Below are 18,825 nucleotides of genomic sequence, written 5' to 3'. Positions count from 1 at the left end.
TAGAGTGGGAGAGGTGGAGTTTACCTGCCAGACGGATGGCTCACTGATCTGTTAGGAAGCAGAAACTATGCCAACCCCAGTTGTGTGTATTTGTGTCTCTCAGAGGCTGGTATGTGTAGAGAGGTGGTAACAGAAAATATCTCATTGGTTTCCTTCAGGCTTGAGGCACTCTGGTAGATATGAGCCAAGAGAGCTAGAGTTCTTCATTTTACCCTGCCCACGAAAGCATCTTCCATCAGCAAGGTACGGTGGCAGCCTGTGGGGCTCGGTACTTTCCGAGAGAGGGAATGGGGAAACCCCCATGACCAGCCTCACACAGTGACCCACAGTGTTGTCGTCTTTTTTTTTTAAGATTATTTATTTATTTATTTATTTGAGAGTGAGCATGCATGTGAGCACATGAGATGGGCAGGGAGGGGCAGGGGGAGAAACAGAGCAGGAAGTCTGACTCAGGACTCAATCCCAGGACCCCAAGATCATGACCTGAGCTAAATTAGGCAGACACATAACTGATTGAGCCACCCAGGAGCCCTGACCCAGTGTCTTCTACTAACAAGGGCCCCTCAGAGTCCATTCATCCAACCCTCCTCCTTCCCTTACTGCCACATACAAGCTAATGCCCTTTTCTACATCCCCCTAACCTAGAAACATCTAAGAATACTCAACCCATTTCTCTTCATTGTCTGGTTCAATTCTGTTTGCTTCTGCCTTCTCACCAACTCTCAGCTGGTCTCTGCGGCCTCTCCCTCCACCTCTTGTCTTTCTTCCATTCTGCCTCTACAGTTGCCATTATAAAACACAGTTCTCATATAACCACTTGTCCATAATCCACATGTCTCTGCCTGACATGCAAGATCTTACAGTCAGCCCCCAAACATCATAGCCACCTCATCTCTTCTTGCTTCTGTATATGCTGCCTGCATTCAGTGTTGTGGGCTACTACTCCTTCTCTGGAGACAATCTGTACTTTCTCATCTTCGTGAAATATCCACGTGTTCTTAATACCACCTCGAGTGCTAGTCTTTAGTGTCCATCCCCACCCCCTCCACCTTCTCTGGTGAATTCTAGGTCATCCTTTATGCCCAGCTCAGTGTCATCTGCTTTATGAAGCCCAACCCAACCTCTCCAGACTAAACCTGGAATAGCCAGATCCCCAACTCAAGCTAAATGTGGGAGCTGCCCTTCCTTGATCAGTCCTGAAACTGGACTCACAGACTTAGCAAGGGAGGGGAGGATTTCAGGCCTGGTTAAGTGATGAAGCCACTTAAAGAGTTCAGAAGAAAGCATTTTACTTGCCTACCTCTTCTCTGTAAGGAAGGCAGTTTGTTCCAAGCTGGTTTGTTCACTACCACACTCCTGCCATTTGATAGAAGCTCAGTACGTATTGGTGTGCCTGCAGGATCTAGATCATCCATCTCCTGATCTAGGACTTAAAAGTCACAGCTAGAACTTGAGGAGTTCATGGATAACATAGTCATTAGAAAGGAACTGTGGGACCCAGAGACTCCACTTCTAGGCATATAAGAGAAACGAAAACCTACGTCCACACAAAAACTTGTACATGAGTGTCTATTCACAGCAGTATTAGTCATAAGGGCCCCAAATTGGAAACATTTCAAAAGTCTGTCAATGGATGAATAAATGGATAAACAAAATGTGGTATATCCACAGTGCTATTTGGTCATAAATAAAGGAACGAAGTACTGATACATGCTACAACTTTGGTGAACTTTGAAAACATTTTGCTATGTGAAAGGAGCCATGTATTGTATGATCCATGTACATGCAATGTCCAGAATAGGTAAATCCATAGAAATAGAAAGTACGCTACTGGTTCCCAGAGGCCAACGGTGTTGGGAAGAATGCGGAATGACTACTAAAGGGTAATAGATTTCTTTTGAGCGAGATGAAACTGTTCTAAAATGGATTGTGGTGATGGTTGCACAACACTGTGAATATCACTAAAAACTAGTGAATTATACACTTTAAAAGTGAATTTTATGGTATGTGAATTATGTCACACAACAGCTGTTATTTTTTAAACAAAATAAAATCAGTGGGCATTCCCAGGCCAGTCCACAAAGGACTAGGGACAGTTCTGTGCAGTGGGAAGGCCCGGATGTTGCCCTGTTACAGCCAATTCCAGATTCCAGACCCCCTGCAACTTTGACTCACAGAAGCAAGGAAGCATAACTTCTCTCTGCCTTTTCCTTGCAGTTCCTTTGAGAAGGAAGAGGAGAGGTATGGGTAAGAGATTCACTCTTCCCTTCTCTCCTGTTTCCTGCTCCCACCCCACCTCTTCCTTTTGCCACTTATGGCTCTCTCCAGAGCTGTGTGGCTGGACCAGGGATTACTGCTCTAATACTTTTTTAGAGAAGGGGAAGAAAGGAGGAAGGAGCAGAGGGAAAGGGAAAGGGAAAGGGAAAGAGAATCTTAAGCAGGCCTCACACCCAGCGCAGAGCCGGACATGGAGTTCAATCTCAGGCCCTGAGATATGACCTGAGCTGAAATCAAGAGTTGGACACTTAACCAACTGAGCCACCCAAGCACCCCTAATGCATTTTTAATCTACAATTGCAAATCCAGAGATCTCATTCTGAGGCTTTGGGGTGAAAGGAGAGCCTTCCTGACATAGTGAAAAATGGCCCTATTTTCCTCACATGTGGCTAGGCCACAGCAGACCACTGAGAGCCAGTGTAGGCTTCAGGAGGGTTGGCTTAATGGCATTCTGGTGGATGAGCTGCCAGGCTTTTGATGAACTATTCCAGTCCCGTTCATAGCCCACATAATGTGTTGGATACTTGGTCAACAGTAGGAGTCCCTACTATAGAGCCTTATACTGCCATTGTAAGGGGTTTTAAGTCAATAAAACTCAAAATTTGAAATCAGAATGATCCTTGCCCCTAATGTTACACTAGAATAAGTATATATAAATGCAGGGATTGGAGACATTTACATGAATTTGACCTGATTGAGCAACAGCCCTCATAAATAGCTCTTTTGATGGGAAAGCAATCTAGTTCTATAACCACAGAGTTCCATGTGACATGTTAATTCTGCACTAGCATCATAGAGGTCTCTCAGAGTGCCTGGTTTTTAAGTAGCATGTCTGTGTTATCCCACATAATGCCTTTTTACTACCAATTATTGTGTGACCTAACTCCATACTGGTAATTCTATTTGATTCTTTGATGGCATCATAAAATATTGATAACAAAGCAGAATTGATAATAACAGTGGTAAGAATGGAACCAAGAACCATTTTTATTCATACAAAGGAAATCATAGCAAATATACTTTATTTCTCCTGATTCCATAATTTTCACTATTTTTCATCCCCTTAACAAATAAACGAGCACCCACCAAGTGCTAGGCACTGAACAAGGCAGATGAGGTACCTACTTTCATCAAGCTTACATCTTTGTGGGGTGTGGGGGGGAGACAAGCCATAACAGATAAATAAACTTTCAACTACTGATAAATGCTGTGAAGAAAATCAAACAGGAGAGTATATAGGGGGATCCCTGAGTGGCGCAGCGGTTTGGCGCCTGCCTTTGGCCCAGGGCGCGATCCTGGAGACCCCGGATCGAATCCCACGTCGGGCTCCCGGTGCATGGAGCCTGCTTCTCCCTCTGCCTATGTCTCTGCCTCTCTCTCTCTCTCTCTCTGTGACTATCATAAATAAATAAAAAAAAAATTAAAAAAAAAAAAAAAAAAAAAAGGAGAGTATATAGGTAGTGATGGGACTGTGGTAGACAAAAAGCAGCCTCTTGAGCTCAGAAAGGCCTCTCTGACAAAGTGACATTCGAGCTAAGTATTATAGAAGCAGGCCTTACAAAAGGCTTAGGGAAAGAGAGTTTCAAGAAAATTTAAGGCTATGAAGGAGAAATGAACTTGGTGTGTATGCAAAACAGAAAGGTAGCTGGTGCTGCTGAAGCCTGAGAAAGAGGCCAGACAGCGCAAGATGGGATGGACTGGCCAGTACCTCTCAGATCATATGTGACCTTCAGGTGTTGGGCAGGAGTATGAGTTTCAGCCTAAGAGCAGTGGGGCGTTATTTAGGGTCTTAGGCAAGGGAGTACTATGAACTGATTTCCGCTTTCTAAAGATCACTTTGGTGACTGTGTGGGGAGTGAATTGGAGGAAGATAAATAAGGAACTGAGAGACAAGTAAGGAGGCTGTTGCTATAACCCAAAAGAGACATGACAGGGTCTTGGACTAGGTTGGTGACAGCAGGGATGGTGGGGAATGGTTGGCTGTGGAGAACATACTGCTGATGGAACAGGCTGGGAGCCAACATGGAGACACCAGAGAGGAGGGAAAGAGCTCTTGGTATATACCTTTTGACTTTGTCCTCGGTCCTGGGCGTTTCAACATTTCACTGTTTTTATCAATGCCCTGACAGAAGACAAAAGGCAGACATGAAAAAAAAAAAAAAAAAAAAAAAAAAAGGCAGACATGAGATTCAAAATGACCTCCCTAGCCTCTAAAGTGGGACCAAAAAAAAGTGGGACCAAACCAACAGGATGGGATTTAATGGGAGTAAATGTGATGCCCTCCATTGAGGTTCAGAAAATCAATTGTCCCAAGTACAGTATGGGGGCAGTCAAGCTTGAGAAATGTTTATGTGAAAAAGCTGTGGTTTTTATTTGGCCACGAACTCAATATGAGCTAATGGTAGGATAAAGCTGCTATAAATTTTGGGCAGTCTTAATCTACACCGGGTGCAGAGTGTCCAGATGCCCATGTGACCTTCCTATTGTGCTCTGTGTTGGTCAGGACACATGTCTATGCTTGAGGAAGTACATTGAAAATAACCAGGTGATGAGAGTTTGGGAAGCTGATTCATGAAGATGGGGCTAGGGCCCGGAGTGGGTAGTGCTGTGAACTGAAGGAGCCAGGGATAAAACAGGACCCAGTTAAGACAAGACTTAGGGAGTTATGATGTCATGATAATGATTTTTTTTTTTTTTTTTAGTAAACTTTATGCCCAACATGGGGCTTGAACTCCTGACTCTCAGATCAAGAGTCGCATGCTTCACTGACTGAGCCAGCAAGGTGCCCCTGATAATAATCTAAAATGTATGAAGATTTATCATGTAGAAAAGAGACTAATTCTGTGGCCTCCAGAGGCTGGCACTAACATTTTTTAGTCATATCTTCAACACATATTTGATGAGCATCTATCCTGTGCCACTTTTTTTTTAAGTCCCTAAACTTATTGGTGCTCAGTTTTGGTCCAGAGACATATATATATGCAGTAAAGTATTCCAGATGCCACCATAGAAGTATCTGTTGAGTACAGTGGGGACACAGTGGAGGGAGTGACCTTAGAAGGGTTGAGAAAGGTCTCTTGGTGGAAGTAGCATTTAGATTGAATCTTGAAAGATAAGTGGATGCTGGCTGCGGCACCATCTGGGATAAGGAAGGGGATTTGGAGGCACATATGAGGCAAAAGGCATGCAAAGACACAAGATGTGCAATACCTTGGTGCATTCAGGTAACTAGGTATGGTTTGGCATGACTGAAGAGTGGGCTGGGAGGTCCAGGCACTGGCCATTCTTGGTTCAGGGGTAAAGAGGGTTTGTCCAACAGTGTGTTCTGGGCTGCCCCTGAAGTATAGCGTGTCAATAGGTAGCGAGCTGGAGAGAAGGCTGGAGGGACAAACTGGGACCAGACCATGTGTGGAAGTCCCTGGATACCATGCTGGCCAGTTTACCTTATTCTCTCCTCAGGTAGAAGACAGGACTGCTAAAGGTGTGCCTTATTTGTGTAGGTTGTGCTTACAACAGGATCTAGAATGAGCTAGCAGTGAGAGAGACTGGAGATGGAAAAGCAGGAAACAGCAGTTAGGGATGAGAGTTAATGAGAGTCTACACTAGAACCAAAGCAATATTCCAGGTGAGAAGCTGACGGGTGGGGGCTCTTGGGAGGGGAGGACAAACTCTGTAACTCTGTGCTTCTGGTGCCCCGGGACAGAATTGGGGCCAGCAGTCAGGAAGCTGGACAGCCACAGGCCCAATAGTCAGAGGCAGAAGTGCTTCTTCTTAGCACAGTACCACACATATACTGTTCCAGAAGTGCCAAACTGCAACAGAACCGCTGTTCTCAGGTGTGACCACTGATCAGTCTCCAGGTGCCTGGGTTCTCAGCATGAAAGGACCACCAGCCTTCTCCATTACGCTCTCCCTGGAAGAGCAGGACACTCTGAGGCTGCTCTCCTTCATCAGCAGGAGGAGCTGCAAGCACAGGGGAAAGTGGTCCCTCGTTTTCTTCATAGAGGGGGGCTCGTGACCTTTGGCAGAGGCCTCTGTGGTCTCTTCTGAAGCACTCTTGAACCGATTCCTCAGCCAGCTAACTCTGGCTGCCACTGTGGCCATCCAGTCCTGCTCTCTTGTCCACCTCACACTGTTGATCCCTTTCCTTCCTCCTGCCTCATCAGAGCAGCCCTGGCTGCTCAGTCACCAGTGACTGTGCCTAGGGCTCTGGAGCATCCTGCCACGCCTCGCCAGGCCTCACAGTGAGGCTCTTTATTTTCCAGCTGTTTTTGAGAGGCTCATTGTTTAGTCCTTTGAGAATCCCTGGATTAGAAGTCTGAGGAATTTGAAGGCAGGAGGTGAAAGACTAGAAGCTAGGAACTACATAATAAATAGGTGTCCTTAAAACAACAGTAAGTGGCAGCACTAATGTCTCCAGCCAGGACTTCAAAGCACAGACCCCAAAAGTGGTCTCATCTGGAGAGAAAGCAGAATCTCAGCATTGTTGGAAAACTTGAAGAAAGGCAGTATGTGACCCACCTCTCCAGAACGTGTTCCACATCTCCTTGCAATACAGCATTCGGTTTCCCTGTTAAGTGACTTTGCTCCGGGGGACTTGAGGTATAGGGTGGCTAAGAAAGCCACTCAAAGACACACGTGTTAGGTAGTAAGCCTCACGCTGCCCAAACCTCTGCTTGTCTCAGCTATAAAATCCTGGGTCAAATTGTGGTTATAAAGTTGATTGCTTCCAAAGCAACCCTGCCGTCTTGAGGTCTTTGTTTTATTCAGAGCTGCTCTATCAGCTGTAGCTTGCCTTTGATGGGCCACAGCAGTGTTTTTCATGTCTAACTAGTGTTTTAATGTTTGTGAGATGCTGTGGTTAATTGGATCCCCATGGCACTGCAAACGGCTTTAGAAGCCTCTTATGTTGGGGGAGGTAACTCGGTGGCTGTGTGTGTGTGTACGCGTGCGCGTGTATACACATGTGCCCTCAGACCTGAGCAAGTGCCATGAGATTTCGTTGTGCTCCGGCCCACAGTTCAGCTTTTGAGAGTTTTAATACTTGTTTATCCCAAGTCAAAAATCTTGGCATCACCCCTAGATTCTTAACCTTTCTTCTCTTACACTCTTCTGTTGTGTTGTCCTTGGGCCTGTTGGAGCTGCCCAGCCAGACCCATCCTGGTCATGGCCAACCCACACTTCTAGATCCCTGGGAACTCCCACCATCTTGCTGGTGGCCCTGTGCCACGCAGTCCCCATTTACTGACTCTCCTTTCTCAGGGTAGTAACATAAGCAAGGGCTCACACTCTCTCAAAATCTGTGAAGGCGGGATCCCTGGGTGGCGCAGCGGTTTGGCGCCTGCCTTTGGCCCAGGGCGCGGTCCTGGAGACTCAGGATCGAATCCCACGTCGGGCTCCCGGTGCATGGAGTCTGCTTCTCCCTCTGCCTGTGTCTCTGCCTCTCTCTCTCTCTCACTGTGTGCCTATCATAAATAAATAAAAGTTTAAAAAAATTAAAAAAAAATCTGTGAAGGCTTCCAGGTACTTGCCTGTTGCTGCATCTTGCTTTGTTTTGTTTGTCATGGCTGCTTTATATCTAAGGGCTCATGACTGACAGTGATCCGCAAACCAGTCCCATCGTCTTCTACAAAAGTGACTTAATATGAACAAGGGGCTGTTTCGCTAGGACCCAGGCAAGGGGCCTGTAGGACTGTGGCTTTAAATCTCAGGCCACAGGCCTTGGAAGGCAGGGAAGAATGGCAGGCAGTCCAGTTCAAATGGGCTGAGTGCCAGTGAGGGGGTTGAGGAGCCTAGAGAGTTCCAGAGAGCCCTTACCCAGGATGACAGATCACCAGGGTAAAGGAGCCAGCAGGTTAAAGCTTTCAGAGCCAAGCAAAGCAGTTCAATCCCCTGGGGCCCTGTCACCCCCGGCCTTAACTCCATGCCATGGCCCCAAGTACACCCCCACAGCCACGCACACTCACAAGCACACTCATCCCCACTTCATACACAAAGAAGGCTGGACGATGGGGTGGGTTCACAGCAGGCTGGCTTGCCAAGGGGTTGAGTCCTCTTCATTGTTACTGACGGGCTGCCTAATGGGCATCTATCCAATTGCTGGGCGTATCCACCGGTTCTGACAGATATGTGACGGGGCATCTGGGATTCCTCTGGGCACATGGTATAAGAGATGACTCTGATGTTCCAGGCACAGTCCATTTTCTCCTCTTAAGACATCTTGTGGTTGCAGGAGGGGCAGGTGAAGTGGGTCTCTAGGGTGCCTATCATCATCTTGGCGGGCCATTTTGACTTTCTGCACCCCATGTCTGTAGGAGGGCAAATGCTCACCTTCCTCCATTGCGATAGCCTCGTTCACCTAGAAGACAGTGGTTTCCCAGAGTCACTACACTTTGAATTGTGCAATCCAGCTGCCTAGGTAGGGATTGGTGTCTTAACAGTTTTCCAAAAGAGAGGGCTTCATACTCCCATCCCCTCTCTAAAACCTGAGGTGACCTATTTCTAGGAACCTGAATGAGCCCAACTAACATTCCTGTGGTGGAGCAGAGAGGCCCACAGAGGGCAAGTTAGGGAACAGGCAGGGATGGAAATAGGCAAGTACCTTGGGGCACAGCAGGTGGGTGTGCCCTAGGATTCGGGACCCCTGGGAAGTAAGAAGCCAGTCTGCCTCTGGTCTTTAGCCTTATATTCCAACCCTGCCAAGGGACTGTGCTCTTTCAATTAAGCACAAGTACTGTTAGTCTCTCTTTTTTTTTTTTAAGATATTATTTATTCATAGAGACACAGAGAGAAAATGAGAGGCAGAGACACAGGCAGAGGGAGAAGCAGGCTCCATGCAGGGAGCCTGACATGGGACTCAATCCAGGGTCTCCAGGATCACGCCCTGGGCTGCAGGCGGCGCTAACCGGGGCTGCCCCTGTTAGTCTCTTTTTATGTGTGTGTCTCAGACCTGCCTCAAATGAATCAGGGTACATGGAGGGAATCTGTAAGTGGTAAAACTCTATGCAAAAATAAGACATCAGGGATCCCTGGGTGGCTCATCAGTTTGGTGCCTGCCTTTGGCCCGGGGCATGATCCTGGGGTCCCAGGATCGGGTCCTGTGTCGGGCTCCCTGCATGGAGCCTGCTTCTCCCTCTGCCTAGGTCTCTGCCTCTTTCTTTCTCCCTCTCTCTCTCTCTCTCTCTCTGTCTTTCATGAATAAATAAATAAATAAATAAATAAGTAAATAAATAAATAAATAAAATCTTAAAAAAAAAAAAAAAAGACATCACTAGATCTCTCTGACTAGGTCATAAGCTCCTTGAAGTCCAGAGTTGCTTCTGACACTTCTCTGTACTCTCCTAGGTAGTCCCTACTCTCTGTTCTTTGCCTGACTGCTCAAATGACCCTTGAGACAAGCTGGTTAAATGACTATTTCCAGCCGAAATGGAGTTGGCCTCCTCTTTTAGTCTCTCTCCTAGTACTGTGTTCTTCTCCTTGATAACACCTATCACAATTTATGATTTTGTTATCTGTAATTTACTTATTAAGTTCTGTCTTTGCAGTAGGCTTTAAGTTCCAGGAAAGTGGGGGACTCTGTCTCCTTTGTTTATATTTACATTCCCAATGCCCATATAATGCCTGGCATATATTAATATTTTTGAGTCACTGAAGGAATGGGTTCCCAGGAGGACATTGACAACTTCACAGCCAGAGAATGTCTCTGTTCTCCTAGATCTTGCCAACTCTAGAGATCGTTGACCTTCACCAGTTTTGCTAGATTAGTTTCCTCTTGCACCCTGAGCATCCTGCCTCTTCCCATGACCTCTGAATTTGACTGCTGGTGACCGGATTTAAATGGATATCTAGGACACATCATTGGGCAAGTGGTGGAAACTTCCTTAACTTATTTGTTCTTGTTCCTTTTGGCCATGGTGTTGTGGGAAATGAAGGGATGGATGGCTTTGAGGCTCCAGAGGCATAGATGTGGGTAAGTGGACCAAGCATGTAGAGACAAATGCACTAGGCTGCTCTGGAGAGCACCCACAAGGAAAGTATATCCCTTCATATCTTCCTGTCCATGGTGACTATAGGTCTCTATCTTATCAGGAGCTCATTAAGCAATTGCCCACCTACCATCTACCAGCAAGAATTCCATCAGAATTTACTTACCTTCAACTAAACGTGACTTTCTGAGCCATAGTTACGGGTTTACCCTAATTAGATTATGGAATTGCTGCATTACATTTCATTATTACCTTGAAATTACACTTCCATTCTGAACAACCATGCCTTATAAGTAATGTGAGTGCTACCTGACACACTCTGAAACAAGCCCCATATTAAGCTGCAAGTTTGTAATGGGTGATATTTGGATAACTCTGATTAAACATATAAATCATGAAAATTAGAAATGGGAAGAAAGCTCTCTACTTAGATTAGCTACATACTAGTGTTTAGCTCAGTAATGGATCATTTTCTCTCCTGCAGTTCTTACTCTTTCACAAACATTTTTCGTTACCTTTGTACCTTTCTTTCATGGTACTTCTTTACCCATGTTCAGACCTTCCAGTAGACAGAGCCTCTCTATTTCTACTCTTTGTGCATTGTATGTACTTTGGCTAGTAATCCCTAAAACCTTTGTGCAAGGTTCTTAAATATTTTTCATCCAACATTGGTTTTGCCCTGAGGATCATCTTCACCCAAGCAGGGACACTGGGTTTTGACAGTCCTTTTCTTTCTCATCATTATGAGATGGCCCTCATCCAGAAGGATGCTCATGACCATGTCCAACATTAGGAATATCGCTCAGAAGGCCAGGGGCTTGCCAGCTGAGCCAGGAAGACAGATAAATCCAAGAGAAGGAATGAGAGGAATTAGAAAAAGAGGTTGTGTGGGGCCATAAGACTCAAATAAATCTTACTACTGAATTATCCATACTTCAGAATTATAAAGAACTCCCAGCCACTCCAAAAGACTGTAAGAAGAAGTAAGATCAAGACAGGGATTCCAAAGCAAGATGAGAAATTGGGAACATTTGGGGAAGATGTTGGGAGTGGGTAGCCAATTTAAAAAAAAAGAAAAAAAAGAAAGGAACAGAACAAAAATAAAGGAAATAAAATAAAAGGTTCAGCTGAAATGTAACTTCCCGTGTTTGGAAGAACAGCTATTCACTGTCGTTCAATGGGATCAGCTGTTGGAATTCTTTTGAATAGAATTCTTTTTAAATTATTTATTGTGATAATCCACAAGTATTTCCCCAAACTCAGCATCATAACTTCATTTCTGCTGGTTTACCCCACATCAGATCTATTTAAAAAAATATTTAAAGGTACAGAATCGGTAAAGAAAACAGTAGGGGGAGCGAGAATGAGATGCCAGAAAGAATACATATGGCCACACCCCTGTTTCCATGTGTGTCACCCATCTCGTTACAAGTGAATATTTCATATGGATGTCTAATTTACTTCTGATAGATGTGGGTGTTCCTATTTCTGAGAGACAGAGATGCGTGTTATGTGTTCTTCAGCTAGAACCTGTTCAGTTCATGGTGCCTCCATGGGATTATATTCTGCATCTCATTTTGTCCATTATTAAATTCAGGGTTCTTTTGTTAAGTAAATAAAATGATTGAATTATCAATGCTAATTTAGTCCTTTCTCTCTTCATCACTGTGATTTTTAAGCATTTTTATTGATACTGTTAAGTGCTATATTTGAGTGGCAATAAGCCCTGTTTTTTAAGATCAATCTTATATTTCAGAGTCAGATGTATCCGATTCATGATAAGTGCTTAGACCAGTCTCTTAACTTCTCTGGGTTTCACTTCTTCCCCTGAACAATAAATAATTATTCCAGCTCCTCCCCACACTGGAGAGATATTTGGAAGGTAAATGAGATCACATCTCTGACAGCATTGCCTGGTGTTCGGGGGAAATCTGCAGTGTTGTTATTGGGCTGTTATTGCTCTCTTTCAAATTGCACACCTCATCATGCTTGTGGCGCCCACAGCCTAGCTGGGCTTTCACTGGCAAAATGATTTAAATGCAGCGGCTTGTCTTGGGCTGTGCTCAGGATTCCCTGACATTCTGTGGGCAGGAATCTGGTAGTGTGGTCTCGGCCTGTGTGTCTGTGCAGTGGGGTGTTGAGCTCGAAGTGAAGAGGGTGGCAGTGGGTTCCCAGTGGGAGGCTTTTGGACAGGAAGCGTCTGGGTGATTATATGAAGGCAGGTACTGATTTACCTGTTTGCAGTTTATTTTCTTTGGGGGAGGCAGCGTTTCAATTTACTGCATTCCTTGGAGGTTTGACATATCAATTAGATGTTATCGACAGTAATAGAGGGGCAGTTGCTGTAAATGTGAAGTTTTTACTGGTAGGCCATGAAATGACACCCCAAGGGACTGTAACAGAGTGGCGTGATAAATATCGTGTTACCTGCACACGAGCAGAGGGACTGATTAATAGGGGAGGATGATTCTATCTCCTGCACTAAAATGTTATTTATTCATTTGCTGTCAATCAAACCTTCTGTTCTAATTGGCTGAAAGGTTAAATCATCAAGATCTGCTCATAAACCAAGTTAAGGTAGGAAGAAAAGCAGCATTAAATCATAATCAGTAGCTTGTTTATTTACAGCATTATTGCATCCGTGTGACCTTGGAGAGCCTTTCTCTGCCCTCTAGTTATAGTAGCACTCTGAGCTGGGGAATCACATGCATGAGTGAAGGTTGCTGGAAGGGAGGAGATGTTCGCCATGCCTAGTGGTGTAGCCAGAATTGGAAGAAGGCAGAGCTTAGTGCAATGTTGTCTCAGCATAGTTAGACCACTGCTACTCTTTCTGTTGCATTTTTAATACATGGCTCTTGTATTGTGTGATACTTGTAAAAGGAAGACTTATTTTCGAAAAGACAAATATATTTCCACACTAACAGTTTTATAAAGATGTCAGTGAATAAGTATAGGCATCATTAAATCACATTTTAAAGGCAGGCTTCTCATTGTGGTAAATCTGCATTATCAGGTCTCATTTCTGAAATGAATCATACATTGTAAAACTTTATGGGAGTTGAGTAAAAAGATCCCTTGTTGGCCAGTACAAGTGTATACTGTCAAACCATGCAGAAAGGGTAGCTTCAAATTCCAGTGAAATCTCTGATAGAGTTACAACCCTTTCTTAGAAGCAGTATATTTCAAGTACAAGCTACTTTGGGGAGGTAAGAAGCTTTTCTCACTGCGAAAGCAGCTTATTCAAAGAAAGCCAAGAGTAAACTCCCATTCAAAGGATCTCTCTACTCAGCTTGCTGCCAGGAGAACACAGCTTGCTCTTCAGTGGGGCTGGAAAAGGTCAGTAACCCAGAACCACAGTGCTGAGGAAGATGGGGCCTGCCCTGACGGGGGAATGCTAATCCTAGGATACCATCCTCTCCACACGTACCACCCACGGCCCACGCTGGGCTCATGCTCACTCACCCCCAACTCTACCTTCAGCCGCCCAGCCAGGCAAACACTGCAGTCTAAGAAGTAGATTGATTTTCCTTTATGTTTAACAAGTTCACTTCCATGGTTAAGTATTTTAACCACAGACAGCCATGTCAACTCATGAATCTGATATACCATATTACCATATTAAATACCAACGATCTACCATATTAAGGATAAATTTTTCTCCTTTTTTTTTTTTAAGATTTTACTTATCCATGAGCAACCCAGAAAGAGAGGCAGAGACATAGGCAGAGGGATAAGCAGGCTCCCCGCAGTGAGCCTGATGTGGGACTCGATCCTAGGACCCCGGGATCACGACCCGACCCAAAGGCAGATGCTCAACCACTGAGCCACCCAGGTACCCTAAAGATAAATTTCTAAAGAGAGTCCGTCACCTCTTTGGAGAGCATCTGTCAGATGACAGGGTGGCTGAATGCCTTCCTCAGTGTCTGAAGTTACTTGCATGTGTATTTTAGGTCATTGTGTCTGGTCAAGGGTGAAACATGTTTGTTGGTGGCTCATTGGCAAAAATGGCCAACACTACCGGCTTTTTCATCTTTTAGTGACTGCTGAGTTCATTCTACTCTGAGAACACACACCCATTTCATGGCCACCTGGCGTTATTCATTCTTACTGAATAACAAAACTTCTTGGCTATGTTATCCACAGTCAGATGGCATGTGGGATGCATCACAACTCTCCTAGATAGAAGGACAGAACTGTAGCCATTTCTTCGAGTCAGAGAGTGAATCAGAAAGATGGATGTTGAGAAGCTGGACTTAGGTGGCCAGTTCTGTAAGGAGAGACGATTTAGTGTAAAGGGAACATGATAAAGTCTGAAGAAACAGACTGTGCAACAATAGAATGTGTGTTGCCTCTACTTACTAACCTCCACAAAGAGCTAGTCAGTCATCAGTAGCTCTCAGCAGTAACAAGCCTGGTGCCCTCACAAAAAACTGTATGAGAGAATAGTCTTCCTCAAAAGTCACACTCCATAAATGAATTGTTTCTCCCCTATCAGATAAAATGTCAAGCATAGCCAGAAATTAAATTTCATATATAACTAGCCATTAAATTTTTGTGCCCAAGAAATATACAATCTGTTAATCATTGGGATTGAAGAATAAGGAAAATGAAGACAACCAGTGTTTCCTTTGTGAGGTGGCCTTGTCATGTCCTTGTGAGTTTCTGTTTGTGCCACACACACTCAGCCTACAGGTTAAAACCCAGGAACTGGTGGTAGACATTCCAGATCAGCAAAGTCAGAACCTGGACATGGGTTCAGCCTCCTCCTGGGATGGAAGAGAAAATTTGGGAACATCTCTGCAGTAGGAAGTTGAGTAAAAAGTCAAGATCAGCAACCCTAGGGGAAGTCTGGCAGGTCCAAGACAAATATATTTCCACATATATTTGTCTTGGACAGAAACAGCACAGCCTAGAAGCTGACACTTTGGGAGTGTCACAGCCTTGGATTTTGTAGTCCAGAAGTAGATGATTGGACTAGAAAGGTTATAGCAGGACCTTAGGACTTTAAGGAATGAAAGGAATTCAGCGGAGTAGGGGTCAGGGCCATATTCAGTTCATAGCCTATTTTTATACAGCCTGTAAACTAAGAATGGTTTTTATAGTTTTAAAGGGTTGTTTAAAAAAAAAAAAAGTGGGATCCCTGGGTGGCGCAGCGGTTTGGCGCCTGCCTTTGGCCCAGGGCGCGATCCTGGAGACCCGGGATCGAATCCCACATCAGGCTCCGGGTGCATGGAGCCTGCTTCTCCCTCTGCCTGTGTCTCTGCCTCTCTCTCTCTCTCTGTGACTATCATAAATAAATAAAAAAAAAAAATTAAAAAAAAAAGTGAGAATATGTGACAGAGAGCTCTATGGCCTAAAATATTTATTTCTTTGGCCCTTAAGAATAAAAGTTTGCTGATCCTGGGTATAGGCACGGATTGAGTATAGTAAAACTGCTGGACCCAGGGTGTGACATGCTTGTTGAATGACAAGGAATGAGGTGAGAGCCAGTTCCTAGGACCCAAGTACTTGAGAATAGGATACAGAGCACGGCTCACCTTACTGCTGAGTGACTTCCTGCGTTCCCCCTTGCTGGGGGCAAGATGGAACTGGGCCCTGGTAGGTGCTGCAGGGAAGGGAGAGCCAGGTGAGTCCTGCAGCAGGCAGGAAATCCCCCAAGGACACAGGTAGTGTGGCAGAAGGGATTCCTGACATTCATAGTAACAGTTTACAGAGTGCTCTCCCAGCCTCCACCTTGTTTGATTACCTGCAGGATAGGCATTTTGTAAGCATGACAGCCAAGACTCCAGAGATTAAGTGATTTACCCAAGGCCGTAAAGCCAGTGAATGCCAGAACCTGGGTCCAAACCCAGATATTTGTGACTTCTGTCTGGTGGATTTCCTGCTCCAACACAGCTCCTGTCCCAGAGTAGTGACTCTTGGCCAGCAAACCTCTTCTCCCAACCAGGATATCTAGGGAGTACCTTGGAAAGCTGGATTTAAAACCTTCCTGTCTACAGTGTCACCTCCAACATCAGCCCCCCATCCTTACTACCACTAAAATTGTCCTCTATGTCATCCTGGTCCTCTTATTCTAAAACTACCTAGGATTTTAACAGCTTGCTGCCCTCTGCCTAGTGTAACATAGGCTTGTCCTCTTTGTTAAAAAAAAAAAAAATAGAACAGTGGCTCTGAAAGTGGGGTCCCCAGACCATCAGCATCAACTGGGAACCCATTAGAAACACAAATTCTCAGGCCCCACCCCCGACCCACTGAATCAGAAACTCTGGGGGCTGGTGGTCTGTGTTTATTAACACACCCTCCAGGTGCTGCTGATAAATTTGAGACCATCTGGAATAGTACATCAGAATCTCTTACAGACTATTCCTCCCCCTTACCTGTGGGAATCCCTGTGCTAGGACATGTCCATGTTCTCTTCAGAAGGTGATTGCTGTGTTCTACACTGAGTGTGGAGGTGTTAGTGACTGCTACAGTACAGGTCATAGTATATTAGTTCTGTTATGAGAACCAGTGAGAATTTCACTGCCATGGCAAATCCTTAAGATGCTGTCACCAGCTGTGAAGCACCCCTATGCTGGGGGTAGACATAGGAAGATGGGACATAAACCTGCTATACTGTGCATGCAGGGACCCAGACTTGGGAGGGGGGTGGGGAGCCCATGTTTCCCAAATGTTACATTTCTGTGGAATGCATTTTAGTGCATCTAACCAGACTCAGTCACTATAAAAAAAAAAAAAAGCCAAGACAAGAACTCTTAGAAGTGTTCTACAGAGCCTATACCAGTCTCCTGGTCCCCAGATCTACTTGTAAACAGGGCACTTTGACCCACAGTTGGGAATCATGATCATTCCCACAAAGGCTATAAAAATGAAGAAAATGAAAATCATAAAAACAAAGATGGATATCCCAAAGGTACAGCCAGTGCCCAGTCACATGCTCTGAGTCAACAAACTACACAGTGTCAGAGTTGCATTCTTAATTTAGGGTGGTTCCCTTTCATGATGTGTCATCATATCCAGGAGAAATGACTCCAGAAGGACACTTGCCATCTTTAGTCCTAGACTAGAGCAATGGTCCTTCATAAGGAGTATAGGGCGAAAATATTGATATCTTCCCCAAAGCTTTCAAATAGATATTGAGGGGCCCTCTCCCTGGGGCAGTTTTTAGGCCTGGGCTTGAATTGTTCCTAGTGTCAGTTTTTAGGCGTTAGGGTTTTGTTGTGGTTGTGTTCATCTCCAGTTTAAAGTCTCCTTCTTAAAAAAAAATAAAAAAATAAAAAAGTCTCCTTCTTACTGAGTCTCAGGTCTAGAGTTCTGCTGACTTGATGGAAAAAACAGCTGAATGACAGAATAGCTGAAATTTCATCCATTTCTGCACCACACACCCCACAGCCCTTTAAGAGTGCCCAGCAGGACATCAGTGTGATCCTGATGGGGGCAGAGCCATAACGGGACAGGGCGATGAGTAAATCATCTAGCAACTTTAGGAAAATCTACCTTGTGCTTTCACACACTTGGTTGAACTTTTCAAAAATATTGACTAAACAACTTGCCAGCTGTGATTACCAACAGCTCTATTTGACAGTCGTTGACAGAAAGCCAATGGGCACATGCAACGTCATCTCGTGCTAATAGGGCCTTCATTAGCAGCTGCTGAGGAGATGAGTGCTCTCCTGGACCCAAAAGAGTGATTCCTGTCCCCTGGTGGTGTTCACTTGAGCATCAGTAAACTGTTTGCTTAGCGAGCTCAGGGGCAGGCATGAAGCCTGCCTGTACATCTCCATCAGTCTGAGGGTTTTTTATGTTCCGATCTCCAAGAACACAAATAATATTCTTTCTAAGCTGCTCCAAACTACAACCGATAGAAACTATCATGGAAAAGGTGAATTGCTAGACAGTAAGCCCTCATGACCAAGAGCTTATTCATAAAATGATGACAAATTTATTGCACACATTCACTGCTGCCTTTCTGAGATTAATAGCTGATCTATCTGATTTTAAAGGCTGACAATGGAATCAGAAAGAGTTACTGGTCAGTTTTCTCACTCATCCCCTTCACCCAGCAACCTTCCTCCCCAAGAAATAATACAGAAAAATAAGCTGATTGAACTTTAGCAAAAGTCTTACAGTATTTTATTGCAGGAGATTTCTATTTGCCAAGGATAACTTTTAACCTTGTTGAATGCAATCTGACTTCTTGGCATCTTCCTTCAACTCTGCAAAACCCTCAGGGCAGGAGACGAGCCCAGCAAATAACTAGGGGCAGATTGAAACACAACCTGAAAGGAAGCCATATTTTTGTGCATGCCTCATGGCTGCTTGTTTACTATGAAGTAGTAAAAAAGTCATTGTTTGATGTCTTAGCCTTGGGGCATGAACAAAATTCAAAGCAGGTGTTTAGAAATGCACTGCTTCAAATCTTGAGTGAGGGCATACACACATGCACACACACACACACCTGAGCACACAAGAAGCCGAGGTTTACAAAATACGGGGAGGGAAATCTCTGAGGTTGCTGGCCTGAGGGGAATCAGGATTCATCACAGAGAGCAAAATGCCTCCC

At 44.7% G+C, this 18,825-nt stretch overlaps 1 protein-coding gene and 1 pseudogene across 6 annotated transcripts in view; one reads left to right on the top strand and one right to left on the bottom strand.

The window, feature by feature from the left end:
* BTBD9 (BTB domain containing 9) overlaps nucleotides 1–18,825 on the top strand; it is a 409,006-nt gene that overhangs the window by 357,305 nt on the left and 32,876 nt on the right. Inside the window, exon 11 of one of the 6 annotated variants that reach the window (XM_025418647.3) lies at nucleotides 159–198. The exons of the other annotated variants lie outside the window; for them this stretch is intronic. Coding sequence (XP_025274432.1) covers nucleotides 159–177 — 19 coding nt within the window. The 3' untranslated portion in view covers nucleotides 178–198. Of the gene's footprint in view, nucleotides 1–158; nucleotides 199–18,825 lie in introns of those variants that run through there. 6 annotated transcript variants of the gene reach the window in all.
* LOC118350493 (transcription elongation factor 1 homolog) lies at nucleotides 8,107–8,627 on the bottom strand (annotated as a pseudogene).

This window comes from Canis lupus, chromosome 12 (assembly GCF_003254725.2).
Source record: "Canis lupus dingo isolate Sandy chromosome 12, ASM325472v2, whole genome shotgun sequence".
Lineage (NCBI taxonomy): Eukaryota > Metazoa > Chordata > Mammalia > Carnivora > Canidae > Canis > Canis lupus.
The sequence above is the reverse complement of the archived record's forward strand: the minus strand, read 5'-3'. Positions and strand labels throughout refer to the sequence as shown.